The following is a 15419-nucleotide window of genomic DNA, read 5'->3' as shown; positions in this document are numbered from 1 at the left end:
CGTGAAGTATCTTGCCAAGAGTTTTTTTTTTTTGCGAAGGAAAATGCATGTGCGATCAATGCCCCACCTAAAGAGAAGCTCACAGCCGCTTCCCTGAGCTTTTTTATGGGAACCATCCTCACCCGGGCTTAGCTCAGGGTTACTGCTTTGATGTTGGTGCTGACCTCTTACCTCCACATGGAAAGAGGTCAGTGATAACTCCACTTGAAGGTTTCTAAATCCTTTCACACTTCAAATCCTTGAGCATACTCCTTTTTTTCCAGTGGCCATATCTGTTAGAAAACAAGATTAGGTTGAAGTCAAGCCGGCCCATAAAAGGATAAAATACGAGATCGGTGTCCCATGGGGGGAAACACATTTTTGTGCGCCTACTTCCTTAAAATGTTCGGATCCAGGATGCTTTTAGACAGCAGGTCTAGCTCCGGCGCTGCTGTGCTATGACGCAAAGCCTTGAGATCCGCCTGCTTTAGACGGCGAGTAAGCCCGGAGAGATTGGGTTGGAGTTGGGGGGTTTTGAGAGGGTTTCCAGAATAATGAATTCCTCCCCTGGATTTTCAATGATTGGTCAATGGCCAGCAGACTTGGGGCGGCCATCACAAATCAACCCAGCAAATCAGTGTGAAGATTGTTGCCAGCGGCGGAGGGAATGATTGGAGATAATCGTGTTTGCAGGTTCCTTAATGGGCTTCTTGACGAGGGGCCTTGTGTGTAATTGCGCGCCTTCCCCCGCCAACAGTAATAAAAGATTGTTAAAAGTGCATTTCATCCTGCACAGAATAATATTAATCTCCATGCAACTTGTAAATCATCGACAGAAAGGTGTGCAAAGACTAAAAAGATTTAAGCATTCACCATATTTGACTGGTGCTGGGCAATGGTTCTTAAAATTGTGATTTTGGCTTTCATGAAAAAAGAAAGTTGTGGTTTCCCTGTTTGTTCTCAGTTATGTTTTTGTAACTAAATATTTTGACCATTGATTTTACTCTCAACAGGTTGCTCAGTGTTTGGCTTTAGTTGGCATGGAGATGGTTGAAACATCCAATCATTTTCTTCCTCAAATCAAGGCCACACAATACAGTGGACTTCTATGCTAGACATGTGACTGTTATTCAAGAGGGATCGCTCATAGTTTATGAACCCAGAAAGAACTCAAACACGTCCCACTGCAGTTAGCATCGCTCCTTTGGCGCAAATATCACAAAGTAAACAGTTACGTTAATCTGAGCACAGTATGCACGGCTGCAATTAAACGGGAATATTGGTACAATTCTAATCCCAACATTAGCCATCTACACACAAAATATTCTGTGCATGTAAACATGTCATTGTTTTTGTTGTCTGTGTCTAGGGACATGAGTCCAAATACTGTGAAAAGAAACAAAGCAGCTTGTTGTGCTGAATCCAAATGACCAATACACAGATTAATTTATGCCGGGTTAATCAGCCATAAATACCTCACTAACACTACTTTATTAACTCTGAATACGACAATCAAGATCTGTATTTATCATTTGTATAGCTCAAAGGGCTTTCCACATTTATAAGAGCTTATATGAATCACTGCACTCCAGTAATTGTCGAATTCTCTGTTTATTTGTCATCTCCATTGCACTTGTTAAAGATGAAATACAAGGACTGGTTCAGGTTGGACTCTGAGGTTGTGCTTTGCAAATAAAAAAAGAAATATGATTAGTCAACTGCTGTTTTGTAAGGCAGACATGCAGAGAGAAACAGAAATGAAAATGTGATGACAAGGTGTAGGCGGTTGAGTTGGCATCACACCTCCGTGTGTCCCTCTCCTGATCATGTTGTGATAGACAGACATTAAGCGTCAAACATCAGAGGAGAGTCAGCTCGGGATAAAGGCCTTTTTAAAACTACTTTATACCAATATCGACCTGATATTGTGCAACAACAACATGCCCAACACAAAACAGCAGGGAGCGCAACAAAAAAGAATTACGGATTATAGAAAAAGTGTCCAGATTAAAACTAAAAGGAGCATGAATATTGACCTCTAGTGGTCAAAATCACCTGATGCTGTTTGAGTGGCGATAATTCTTTGCACACTGCCCTGCTGTCAATACTCACTGAAGCACCAAATCAGTGGCTGAAAATACTCAACGATGATTCCTAATACTTTCATTTTGTTGTTGTTGTCTATACATTTGTGACAAGGGGGAAAAAATGTGTTTTTTTTATCTGAAAAATATAATGTAATAACATTTTAAAATAAAATAATAGAAAATAGATTAAATCTAATTGAGATACTTGATGAACACAGGTCTCCATCTTCACGATAATTCCTTGCCTTCCATTAGCTGTTGTTTACATTATGTTTACATTTCACATTGAGCCAAACAAGAGAATTCTTTGGTGCATGTAGATACTAAACATTTGGTGGACAGTCGCATCAGTAACATCAGCAAAATCCAAATCAACCCTTTCTGTGTGAAGAGCTTTTTCTGCATGTAATTGATATCCGCATTTACATTTGTGTCATGATGTGTCTTACCACGCAGTTTTTGTTCCTCCGATTCCTGAAGCTTTAACGTTTTGGAGTACATGTATGTGTTTGTATGGAGAATATATTGATATCCTTTAAATATTGTCTCCTTCATTTACAAGCCTTCTCTGTCTCTATCGCTCCTTGCAGTAAATGCTAAGCTCTCCCCCTTGCTGCCGCGATGTAGAGCTGCACCACCAAACTAACACAACCTCACTGCTGGTTTTGAAACAAAATGCAACAAATTTGAAACGTTCAGCCAGAAGTAAGTGCACCAAGTGTCCGCATGATGACAATGGTCAACGATAGAAGTTTTGCATGATGCTTTATTTCATCACAAACTGCAAGATTGAAGTCCCTAATTTTGGATTTCACATCCTGGGCCTTTGGTGTTTACATCTTTTTCAAAATGGAATATGAAATGAAGGGTAAAACCCCCCCGAAACATCTACTTGTGACATTACGTCCAGCTGTTTCAGAGTGCTGCCAACGCTGGTGAAACACAATAATACTAAGTGCTCTACAATAAATTTCACTTTAAATCTAATGTGCTTTGCAGTCACCTGGGTGACAAGCTGGCAGGTACCTCTGCTATACCTATGCAGGAGTGCAGGAACAGAGGTTTCAAAGCAGAAGCTGGATCTCTGACCTCTTCATCTTCACCTTCATCTTCGCATCCTGTGGTCATGACGTCTGACTTAGAATAAGAACCTCAAAAAGTATTGAGTATGTTTTATTCCATGGACGCAATACAACAAGTCCTTTGGAATGCACCAATGTTGCATGTTCACCAGATCAGACTGTCTGCACATCAGATGGCTGCAAGAGTGCCTCTGAACATGGACAGCATCAGCAAAAAAAGTCATCTGATGAGGATTCTGGATCATGGAGTGAATACCCAGCTGAGATAATCCCGGTCTCAGTCTCAGGTCGGATCACAGCAGACTGTTGACATTACACGGGCCAAGAACTCTTCATCTGTGAGCAGACTCAAAGGTCCTCCATGTCAGCTGATGCTGTCAAAGCTCTTTCCAGACATCCTCAAAGTGGTCCTAGAGAGTCCTGGGACTCCTGCTCGTTAGCCAGTATCGTCCGCCCGTTGTCGCTGTAGCTCCGATTGGGAAGGAATGACAATCTGAAAGAAGAAGGCAGAGCTTTTCAGTAAACTTCACGCGGCATTACCGTGGATTACTCTACACACAAACTTGTAACATGAGTTATGCAGATTGTAGCGCTTGAAACTAGAATGTCAATAAATCCGTCATCACAGAGACCGGCACAATAAGAATAAAACAAATACAATGCAAACAAATATCATAAAAGACTGGAAATGTATTTTTTAAATAATCAAGAACACAAGAGGTGATGAGGACTAGTTGAGGTCTGGGAACAGTAATCTCATTACGGTGCTGGTGGCGATAAGCGCTGAGTTTCTGCAGTCAGAGGAAAAAGAAGGGAAGGAGGCAGTGGAGATGATTAAAGAGCGACTGGGAACTAATGTCGGCATTCTTCTCAAAGTAGGCATCAAGTCTTCCGCCGGGAGGAAGGAAGAGGCGGGAGATGGAAAAAAAGGTTTAGTTTATGATGGCAAAATTCCATTTTATATTAAAAGAAAAGTAGCTTTTCAAAATATGTATCAAATTAAACCCTTGGTTGGGTTCAATAAAAAAGCAGCACAATGTACTTCAAATCAAAATAGGTATTTGTCCTTCATATTCAGGTTTTTTTATAAACTTTTACAGACTTTTTTTTGTAAATACATACTATTATGAAAATGGATTTATTGATTCAGTCATGAAGAGCGTTTTGGGAACCCTACATGGGTACTTGGGGTGGTGCGAACTCTTTAGGAAAGGAAAGTGCAAAGTGGATGAACGGAAATATTATCTGACACTTAATCCCAGTGCAAACGATAAACCCTAAACTAGGCTTCAAGTGGCAGAATCCCTTTACTGTTGAGGTCTGAAGTAATTTGTCTCTCTGTGTGAAGACCTCATGAGCAAGTGAATAAGGGAAAACACACTTAGGGCACACACACACACACACACACACACACACACCAAACACCTGAACGGAAGTCTGGGCACTGGGTAAGTCCCAGTAAATGGCTATCTGTTATCAGACTATTCACTACGGCGACCACAGTCACTTGTTCCACACACTCAGTCCCGTGCAGAGGCCTGTTCAGGGTGGAATAAACAGAACATGTTCTTTAACTTATATTATTTCTCCTTTGTCTGGGCGGTAATGTGTTTACGGTCCAAACACACTGTGTCTATCTCTCTCCGACACACTGCCGGGGGTTGAGACTGCCAACAGCCACCAGAGGAAAGATCAGCGTTAGATAGTAGCGAAGAGGAAATTCAAGGAAACAAGTATCCGGATTACAAATAGTAATGGAATTAAGAGTCTAAGGCCAAACATCTCCCCATAAAAAATGAACCCTGCAAGTTCAATGTACTGAAAAATGTCCCAGTGTCCTTCAATAAGTATCTTTTAGGTGTAATACAGAACTACTCTCTTCATCCGTTTACTTCCCAAAAATATCTGGATTGGCTTTAACCAAAAGTAGTTAGAAACTGTGTAGCACAGCATTCAATAGTTGTTTAATGCAATTTCTGCTATAAGTTTAGTAAACTTACATCTATACGTTTTGTTGCAAACTAAATCATCAATAATGTGAACTTTCATTTTGAGACAACCTTTAACTTCAACTAATCTCTTCTTTGGCTGCTTTCAAGTGTCCCACTTATCAGTATCAGATCATGAGGTAAAAGCATCCCCAGTGCAACTGATCAGTTGCAAACTGATGGGAAGTTACTGAGTATAATCTGATGGAGTGCTAACTGACGTAAACCTCCCTGTTTTCGGCACCACAAAGGAATGGTGCTGCTTAAGCAGTTCCTGGTTTCCCTCTACAGACAACAATCACCTCCTGGATACTGGAGCAAAAAGAATTTGACAATCATCTGCCAAGATCTTAAGTCATGAGGACGTTTGTCTGGGTGAATTCAAGTCGTAAGTCAACAGGAAGCGTCAGCCAGCAGCAGCTGCGCCTACTGCCCTGAGGAAGATTAGACATTTATTGAGTTTATTTTTAATTAAATTGTCATGCGAAAGTTCTCAAATAGACCCTTTTGTGAATTTATTTATTTATTATTTATTTAACGAGACCAACAAAACCCTGCAAATCCCTGAGATCTGACCCTTTACCGTAATACGAGAAAACCAGAGGGAGAGTCTTTGTAGGGATGAAGTCCATAAACAAAGTTATGCTTAAATGTAGCTTCATTAAGTTAAGGTTTTTGCCTAAGGGGACCCTAGGATTCAATTTCATCCTTCAGCAGGAGATTTCAAACCAAATATGAATCCGTAGGTGCAGTTTGACCAAAACCCTAAAATACGACTCATGGAGCAAAGCGCCTGTTTATGCTTCTGATCACCACTAGTTAATTCCCATTGAGCAGAGACACGTCGCTTTCCCGACTTACTGTGCTTATGTGGTATTGTTCATAAGCCAAACCAAAACATGATTTCCTTAAACCTCATCCGTGTGCCCGAAGCAGATGTTTGGACTGCATACATCCGATGATGTAGGACACTTAAACACATTTAATAAATGTGTCCGATGCGCTGCACACATCTGTGTCGTTCAGAACAGCAGCTTTTTACCTCCTCGTGTGCCGCTTCAAAAGTTTTATATTTAGCTTTTTAAAATTCAACAGCCTCCCCCCCCCCATGACAGATTACCCAGAGTTATTAAAAAAGGAGGGAAAGAGACTATTTACATTTTCCCACGTGGTAAATCAAATCGTACAACATCACTTTGTCCACAGAGAGTTTAGTGGTCAACTCCCACCAGAGCTTTTCCCTCCCGTGTCTCCTCCAATCTGGTTTGCTTTCTGCATTGGTTTTTACCCTCTATTTGGAGCTAAAGGAAAAGGTGAGAAGCTTTTGTCTCGCACCACATGTGCAATTTAATTTTCCATTAACGTTTTCATTTCGATGGCGGGGAAATGTTCGGTGAGGTTGTGTCAGCTGTCAATTCTGAATAAAAATGAAAACCTTGCCTGTTAGAAGGAGAAACTAACTTCTCTCATGGGAATCGACAAATATGTTTCTGATTTTTTCATGACATAACATTTTTTAGCCTATTTATAGTGTGAAACTAATGCATCTACATTCAATAATAACTTTCAAAAGCAGTTTTCATCTGGGCCGAGTGATGTAGTCCGCCAATCCCGCAATAGATTTAAATTGCCTTTACTCACTCGTGCAATTAACAGTTTCATTTACTGTTTTTACTTCGATCTCATTGGTAAAAAGCCTTTCTAGTGAATCCTCACTCTCCAATAAAAAGGTCCGGTGAGTAGAAATTATGTGGACATAATCCTACAATCCACACTGCTAAATAACATGCAATGCAAACCCATCATTCTGCTGCTACACATCAAAACATCACGAGGTAGACCAGTGCAGTCAAGGCTCATCCATGTGTTTTTTTTTCTAATGAGAACTGTATTTTATTATTATTGTATTCGTGTCAAAGCTGTATTCAGTACATCGTTCTTCAGGAGTGGTGCTTTGAGAAAATCTAGAAACTGGAATGTTCCATGTGCCAAGAAACAAGACGTATTTACAATCGGCTTGATCAATCTTTCCCATTTGAATGTCTCATCATGTTGATGCTGCATGCACCCTCTCACATTTCCATTTAGTTCAGCACTCCAGTTAAAATTTTCTGTCTCATATTACTCAAAAAACAACAAGGCATGTCCTGTCACATAACCGTTAAGACAGATCGGCACGAGATACACGAGAGGTTTGTGTTCCTTTAATTTACCACTAATATCTTTCAGGGACATTAAATAATCCATTTTGACGCTTATCTCCTCGCTTTGAGGACCGAAGAAATGAGGACGGAGCACTGATGGGGGAGGAAGATAAGGAGCACTTTCCCACAGGAACCCTTTGAATACAACTGGAGGACTTATTTTTGCCTTTTCCAAGCAATCTACTCATATCCACTTATGATAGGCTGCATGCTTCACACGTTCATACTCAAAAACCTGAGAACATTTACCAAAGCACAAAGGCATATTAGAAACTTTAGGTGGAACACATGGTGTCACTCACAATATAATGAATGCTTTGAGTATCAAACACTTCAGCTTTGGCCTACACACACACACACACACACACACACACACACACACACACACACACACAGTTGCCTCCCTGCACACATGAACAGAGCGGCAGGTTCGAATCGAAGCCGCGCTTAGGCAGCTCGGACACTCGAGGGAAATTCAGCGGCTAATTGGCAGTGTGAATTCTCGAAGACACCCTGGGGTCCGGGCCCTTAAGGAGTCCAGTACAACAAATATGTTGGATGGCTCATCTGGGAGTCGAAATCCATCTTTGCCTGGGTCTAGTTTCAAAATGTTGGAGAACCTGAACTGTATTGACACGCCGTCCTGCTGTAAATGCATTAGAGCTCATATTCTGCACGGATTTCAGGTCAGCCTCCTTTTAGAGACCTGAAAGTCCTTCTTCAATAAAAACATGGAGAGAAACAACAGACCATCTGCTGATAGAAAGAAAGTATATTTAAACCAATTCACAACTCAGGATAAGCCGAGTAAACACAAACGTAACAAGGAAATCCAAACAGTGGTAAAAACGATCAGATTCATTCCTCCTCTATCATGAAAACGTGCTCTGCAAAGCTTTCACATCCCTAAAAAAATATAAATGACCAACCACACAGTGAAAAATGACTGTGAGTGACCAAAACCACAGACGGCCCACTAGAGCATCCACCCTGCCGCCTCTTCATCAGCAGGATCTGGGTTTCTAGGACAGAAAGTGTTCTGCTAATACTTTTGTGGCTGGCGTTCTGAAAGAAGACACATTTCCATCCGATGACACCGGCCCCTGACACATCTTTAAGAAATAACATCTCACTTGTTTCTATTAGGGACTTACTGGCAGGGCTTTGTGTTGACTTTCGGATTTGGTCACTCAGGCTCAAGTAGAGCGTTCTGTCCTAAATGTCTGTCACACTACACCCAAATATTCAAGGGGCCGAAGAACACTTTTATTGGACTCTCATGAAAGGAAAACAAAAAAGAAGACGTAAGGTAGAAGACACATTGAAATCATACTTTAAAAAAGAATATGCAGTCCATTTGTTTTCCGTGGTTCCTCATGTCTCTGACTGTCTGTGCAGACAAAAGAAAGCACTGTTTTTCAAGAAAACACAAAAAAAATCCCTACTGTTCTTCAAACAGAGCTCGTTTTGATAAGAGGCAAATCCTGATTATTTGATCTGGTGGAGTTCCGGACCGGATGATCCCCTGTTAATCCATCTCACTTCCTGCTCTGAGATGGACCTGATAGTGACACGTTGCTTCTATGTTGGACACTGTATGTACCGGTATGCGTATTTGTACTCAGTGTGTGTGCGTGTGTGTGTGTGTGTGTGCCAAAATGAAATGATTTTAGCAAGGTGAAGTATTAAACCTAACTTTAACTTGTGACTCATGCAAATGTATTTATTGTTTTGGACGAACCTCTCAAAGCTTTTCCAGGTGCTCGGGTTCTTTTTTTACACAATCAACTATAAGCCGAATGTGTGACATCACCTGAACTATTTTCCAAAGTCTTGTGCGAGGAAATCAACTTGATTTGCACGGTTCTTCATGACTTAGTCGGAACAAATGGGGCTGTGATGCTGTGGTAAACTCAACCTGACACGTTAAGCTGATGCTCTTACTCATCACTTCCTGTATTTGTCTCACAATAGATGCATTTGAATGTGAAGACAAGAGTAGCTATTTACTGTCACACAAACAATCGCATGTATATAGTATATAACATATTTTTATGTTGAACATTCATTAGAAATCCAATTTTTACCTTTCTGCATCCAGGGGTGAAGGTTATTTAATACAACTTAATTGCATTAAAATAAAGTAAAGTCATTAACGACGTGGCAGTTTGTGTCAATGATCATCTAACCCAGAGTTTAAAAAAAACTGTTTGCTTGCTGTTGCTAAGGAAACAAATAGTAGACAAAAAATACACTCAGCAATAACAAAGCAATAACATTAAAAAAAAAACGTAAATGTCTGGTTCAACTGAGGGCTTACGGCACACAGAAAATGGGAGAAGAGCAGGAGTGGAAGACAGATAATGAGAAAAGCTTTCTCTCTTCAGTGGCTACACCTGATGTGCATGTGAGTAACATCAAAGTGGAGCAGCTCACGGACCAGCAGCATTCGCCTGGAGCCCATCTCACCACACCACCGCGTATACGAGGGACATAGTGAAAGAAAGATCTAATTTCCTGAATTCCTGGAAAATGTTAATAAATACAGCACACACAGAGTATGTGAGCTCAAAGTGAGTGTGCATTGATATTGATGAAATTTAAAGGAGTAAGTATGACACGTGCTAATTAGATCCATGAGGCGACCTCTTTTGGCATCAGCTGCAGTCTGAAGACATTTATGCTTTCATTGCATGTGTGTTTTTTTATGTAATGCATTGTTCAGAGTAAGAACACATGACCAGAACAGTGGAAACAAAATGAACAGAACAAATCCAAAGAATGCCTTCACCTCGTCCTGTGATTGGAACTCAGCTCTGCTGTACAGCTCACATGCCGCCAGCCAGTGACGGATTCAAACCGAGCCGTTGTGCTGTCTGTGTCAGACACAAACCCAGTGCTTTGCTCTCTTCTGAGCGGACGGAACCGTGTAGAGTGTAATTCCCCTGAAGCTCAAGGACGTCAGCATGGAAAGCTTCCACACATAATTTACAACACCACTAAAACTCAATTGCTGTATTGTTCATCGTATTGAGTGTATTTTACAGTGTTGGTTTTGGAGTATAAATTGATCATATACTTTATAATATCATATGTGAGGCCAAACTATTTTCCTTTTATATACACAGCGCTGTCGGACCCCGAGGTTATCAAACAGTTAAAAGCAACAAAACAACAGGAGAGAACATATGATTCAATTCATCTTCAGGAAATGACCCCGGCAGCACAAGGGATTATGGGTGGCAGCAGGTGCTCATGGATGAAAGGTTGAAGCAAAAATGAAATGAGATTTCTTTCCAGATGTCTATCCTGGCAATTTATAAATGAGTAGTTATGTGATTGTTACTAACAAGTTCTACTCTGCTCAACATTAGACCGTCAGCAGCGAAACATGAGAAAATGCAAACAAGCTGACATTACAGAACCACTTGAACTGTGACCACATCCTCACTCATCAAGCTTTTTTCCTCATGGTGTTGATGACATTGGACTGAAAAGATGTTCGGTACATCCACATTTCCACCAAAGATAAGACAGTGAGAGTGATCCCAGATGCATGGTATTCCTCAGAGACCGGATCAGAAATCCTGGCAAGAAATCCAATGCAAAGTTCACTCATGATGTCTCAATGTGCTGAAACGCAGATAAGATTCATTTCCCAGCTCCGTGTTGTCTTTAGCAGAACCCTGTGTCAGCTGAGGGTAACTCCTCCGGTTTCTATTGACAATGTTGTGGTATCAATTAGAAGTGACCCGATCTATGGAACATTTTAACATCTTTTCATCTCATTGTTTTGGTTTTTCGGCCTGTGGTTTTCTTGTTTGGTTCACTCTCACAGCTCTCACAGGGTTTTCTGTAGGCTATATTTAGCAGGAAAAAAAACGGATAAATCCATGTTAAATGGCCTTTTCAAAAATGGCAGACAGACACAGTTATCGAATAAGTGAAGCGGCTGAAGAGACAGATATGTGCCTCAGGAGTTAGAATAGACCGAAGCTGAAAGGTCAGTAAATCGTGGTGTCAGTATTTAAAGCTTGTTTCTGCTCCCCCCCCCAAAAAAACTCGCAAATGAGCTTAATAATGTCTATGTGGACAAAGAAAAACAGAGAAAGTATTTTGTCCCTTGCAGATAAAAGGACTGACTTAATTGAATTTATAAGTTCATTTTCCCAGGTGGGTTCATTCTACTGTCCAATTTGTCGCCATGGAAACCATGTTTGGGTCACAGAGGAGAGCCGGTAGACTGAGGGAGAGTTTCATTCAGAATCACAGATGAGTTCAGAACATCCAGGCCGAGTCCCAAACTGATGAGGAAGAGAAACGTCAGCTGCGGATGAATTCAGGACAACAACAACATGGTGCTTATTTTTTAACATGTTGAAGGCTTTTTTTTTCACGTTTTACTCTCTAGGCTCTTTTTTAAACCCTTTTGTTGCAGTATAAAATATGTTAACACGCAGTCATTCCTTCTGTTGGAGCGAAGGCCTTCTGACGATCAAAAAGGGAGAAAATGAGCTGCAGGAAGAAGCAGCACAGGGATTTGATTTGGGGAAGTTTTAATCAAACAGTAATAAATCTAATAAGCTTCATAATAAATCACAGACTGGTGTTTACACTTCTTTGGCTCGTCTTTCTAAACTGAGTGTCTTTGGTTGACATAACATGCTCAAATCATTGCTGCAGCATATACATCCAAGGGGAATTTTTAAAAAAGAGCTTAGTTTTTTGAGAATTTGCATGTCGCCTGCATTCTGGGAAAGTAAGATAGCACTGACTTGCTGTTGTGGAGGATAAACCATCTAGAAACAAAAGGTGATAATCCATTTACTAGCAAATGAACACCGTGTTGAAGGATGAAACCATGCGTTATCAACCGGAATAGACTGATCTGTTTTTTGAAGATGAGAAGACGTTTATTCTTCAGTTTAGGATCTTTCCTCCAATATCTCACCAAAGCTGGAAGCTTGAATATACAAACCTTAGGTTCCAAGTATCGGTTGAACTTCACCCAAAATCTGGATCCGGCATTTCTCACAATGCAACTTGCTAACATATTTTTCTCAGAAACACCAACGAAAATCTGCAGTCCATAGAGAGCAGCCTTGACCTTTAATTCACAGACCTGACAAAGCTCCTCCAGAGCCACAAAAGACTTTACACATATTTTTTTGACTGAGTTTTGCTCCTCCTGACCATTGAATTGATCCTGTGTGTGTAAAAATCGGTGGGCTGCCCTTTTGATATAACCTGACAACCGGTTACATTGTGTGTAATGCTTTGTATTATCTTAGTGTTTCAATTGCTGTATAAAACTATTACTATCTGGTGAAAATTTCATGTCGATAGCTCCTTTGGAAATATATTTACTGAGAAGAATTGGTGACGTGTTCAATATTTATTACACCCGCTGTATGTATAAGATTCAGGACTGAAGCATGGCGGCAAGGCCTTGACCCAAAGAGTGAACCTTTGCTCCAGTGAGATTACAAATTCTGCTGTTTTGAAATGGTTAAAAAGCTCCTCTTTGCTTTGGCATTAGCTGGCAGATAGCTGGAGCGCATAACAATCACACTGATTGGACAGGCCTGATAACCGTGTATTTGTGGAATGTGCACATAGGGGCTGTATCAGTCTCTCATTTTACACTTTTCACTCTCGTTTAAATCCCTCTCATGCTTGTGTTTTTGAGTTGAAGCTCACACATTCAGCCCACACTGTTTAAGGTATTGATGTCAGCTGCTCCGAAGGAGGTAGGATGACGGCGCTGAGAGAGTCACGGAGGAACTACAGACAATCCGAGGAGAAATTATATTAAACTTGTTGACAATCATATGCATATGAAAACATGATGTCCGCAGAATCATCAACAAGTTTAAAAGCAATAAGATACCTCTAAAATGTCCATATGTAGTAATGGGTAGAGCTCTGGGTTATGAAAATAGCAAATCTTTGCACGACTGGTTTGATATTTCCAAACTGTGATGACCTGGATAACAAAAGTGGGCTGGAAGTTAAGTTCCCATTTATTGCACCGCCAATATGGGAAAATTGCTACATTTTGCAGCAAATATAACCGATGATAGAAGCATTCACCTGTTTTAATAAGAGGACGCTGTCATCGTGACATCATCTTGCTTATGACATCACCCATTGGTGTGTGGACAACAACTGACTTTCACGAATGGAAAAACACAGACGGAACATGAACCGTAACAACACCAATCAAAACGTAGCCAGGCCCTAAAGCATACCCTATTTTATATTCTATCGTATCTTAAATGGTACCATCATTTACAGCATAACAATGCCCTGTTAAAAATACTTGAAACTCGCAATTGAGGCCATAAACCCAAGTTTACAATGTCTACCGAGGTAATAAATCGAGTGAAAAGAACCGCCTTTTCCTCATACTAAATTGCTCTAATAGAAATACATACGTTATTGCGTGGAGCAGGGGTCACTAATAGGCGGACCATATCTGGACCTTGTACCTATAACCAACAGATAATTAAGAATGATTACGGCACTTGTGCAGCAGTGCAGGAAACTGCCCGAAAATGTTCATACATTGTAAATACCGTTAAGTCGACGTAATGAGCATCCAATCCAATACCTTCATACCAATAAGCATCGCAGCTTGATAGCAATACACACTGTAATGGTAAAATATGTTATAGCCTAGTCTTATGCTAACAGAGTGATTGTTGTCTGTATTGAAGTAATGTGCAAAAAGCAGGGTGATTCAAAAGTTTCCTTATGTAGCTGTGTACGAAGAAAGGAGGGCAGTAAAACATGCTTTCACACAAATGCTCGAACAAAGGAACTCTTAGCCCCATCTTAACCTTGGTTCTTAACTTGGTTTGCAATTTTTCACACCTGCCCCTAAGGATGGCCTTCATATGTGTGTATAAAAGCTCAGTGTTTTGACCGCTCGGAGATGCCATCTCCACAGAGCACTGTAATACGTGTTTGTGTATTTGACCTCCTGTCTGGGCTCATTTTGAAATCGGCTGCTTATTTCCCTTGAGAGATGAGAGAAGAACGTTCATTTCAAATGAGAGTATTTAGCCTTTATAATGAAGGACACTCTGTTGTCGACAACATACAGACGCTAATACATCTGCTAGGCAATAGCAATCAACATATATGACACCAACCCCTTGTACAAGATAGACTTTCCTGTGATGTTCCAGGCTTTTGCATGACTAACTGGACTTTGCTGAATAATAATTGAATACTCCTGTTCTGGAGTAACACAAGGCTCCCGTGGATAGTATCTCATTGTCTTTTAACTTTCTAAGTCTGTGTTTAAACTCTAAACCCAAACAAGTGTCTACTTTCCACTGCTGCAGCATGGCGTTGATGGTGAGCATGTGTGTGTTGTTGAGAACGATGAGGAGAATCCCACAAACCATTCTGTACTACAAAGAAACCTGATGATGTAAAAAGTACATGAGAGTGATCAAAACATTTAAAAATCCATATTTATAGGATATAGGAACTAGAAAGTTCTGTATTCATATTAAGCCCATAGGTCTATACTGGCATTTTGTTATTCTTCCTATTTATTTAAGTTGTTCATAATATTTGTTATTATTCTTCATTAGTATTATTAAGGTTTGGGTAGATTGAGCATGAACTAGAAAACTACTGTTGACCATGTAATGAACTGGACAAGCAACTGTTTAGTAAGACGCAGGAAGGCTGCAGGCAGTCTTTAAAGATGAATGGTGGTCTTTGCAGAACAAATCTGCCTTTTATGGCTCCCGAGTCTGAAAAACTGACAGATTGTTGTCAAGTGCGCACAAAACTGCGTTCACGCAGGAATAAATAAAAGACAGAAGACAGTTATAGAGAAACACCCGAAAGGACACATCACCATGCACGCACAGACTGAGGCTAAACGGCCTAGCGCTCACATGACTCAAGGATTCCTCCATTCATTCCAGTTTGCAGTATCCTGTTTGCGGTAATCTCCTTGTCTGAGTCTGTTTTATGTCCGAGAGAGTTTAAGAGACAACATCAGATTGGAGTTTTTTCAGTTTCACACACACACACACACACACACACACAGGTAGA

General features: G+C 40.5%; 1 protein-coding gene across 1 annotated transcript in view; it reads right to left on the bottom strand.

Moving 5' to 3' along the window:
- Positions 1–1531: 1531 nt before the first annotated feature.
- si:dkey-247m21.3 (5-hydroxytryptamine receptor 4) overlaps positions 1532–15419 on the bottom strand; it is a 31603-nt gene continuing 17715 nt past the window's right edge. The window contains exon 7 of the mRNA XM_037484207.2: positions 1532–3641. Coding sequence (XP_037340104.1) covers positions 3548–3641 — 94 coding nt within the window. The 3' untranslated portion in view covers positions 1532–3547. The remainder of the gene's footprint in view (positions 3642–15419) is intronic.

This window comes from Pungitius pungitius, chromosome 18 (genome assembly GCF_949316345.1).
Source record: "Pungitius pungitius chromosome 18, fPunPun2.1, whole genome shotgun sequence".
Lineage (NCBI taxonomy): Eukaryota > Metazoa > Chordata > Actinopteri > Perciformes > Gasterosteidae > Pungitius > Pungitius pungitius.
Note: the sequence above shows the minus strand (reverse complement) of the source record. Positions and strands in the feature narration are given on the sequence as shown.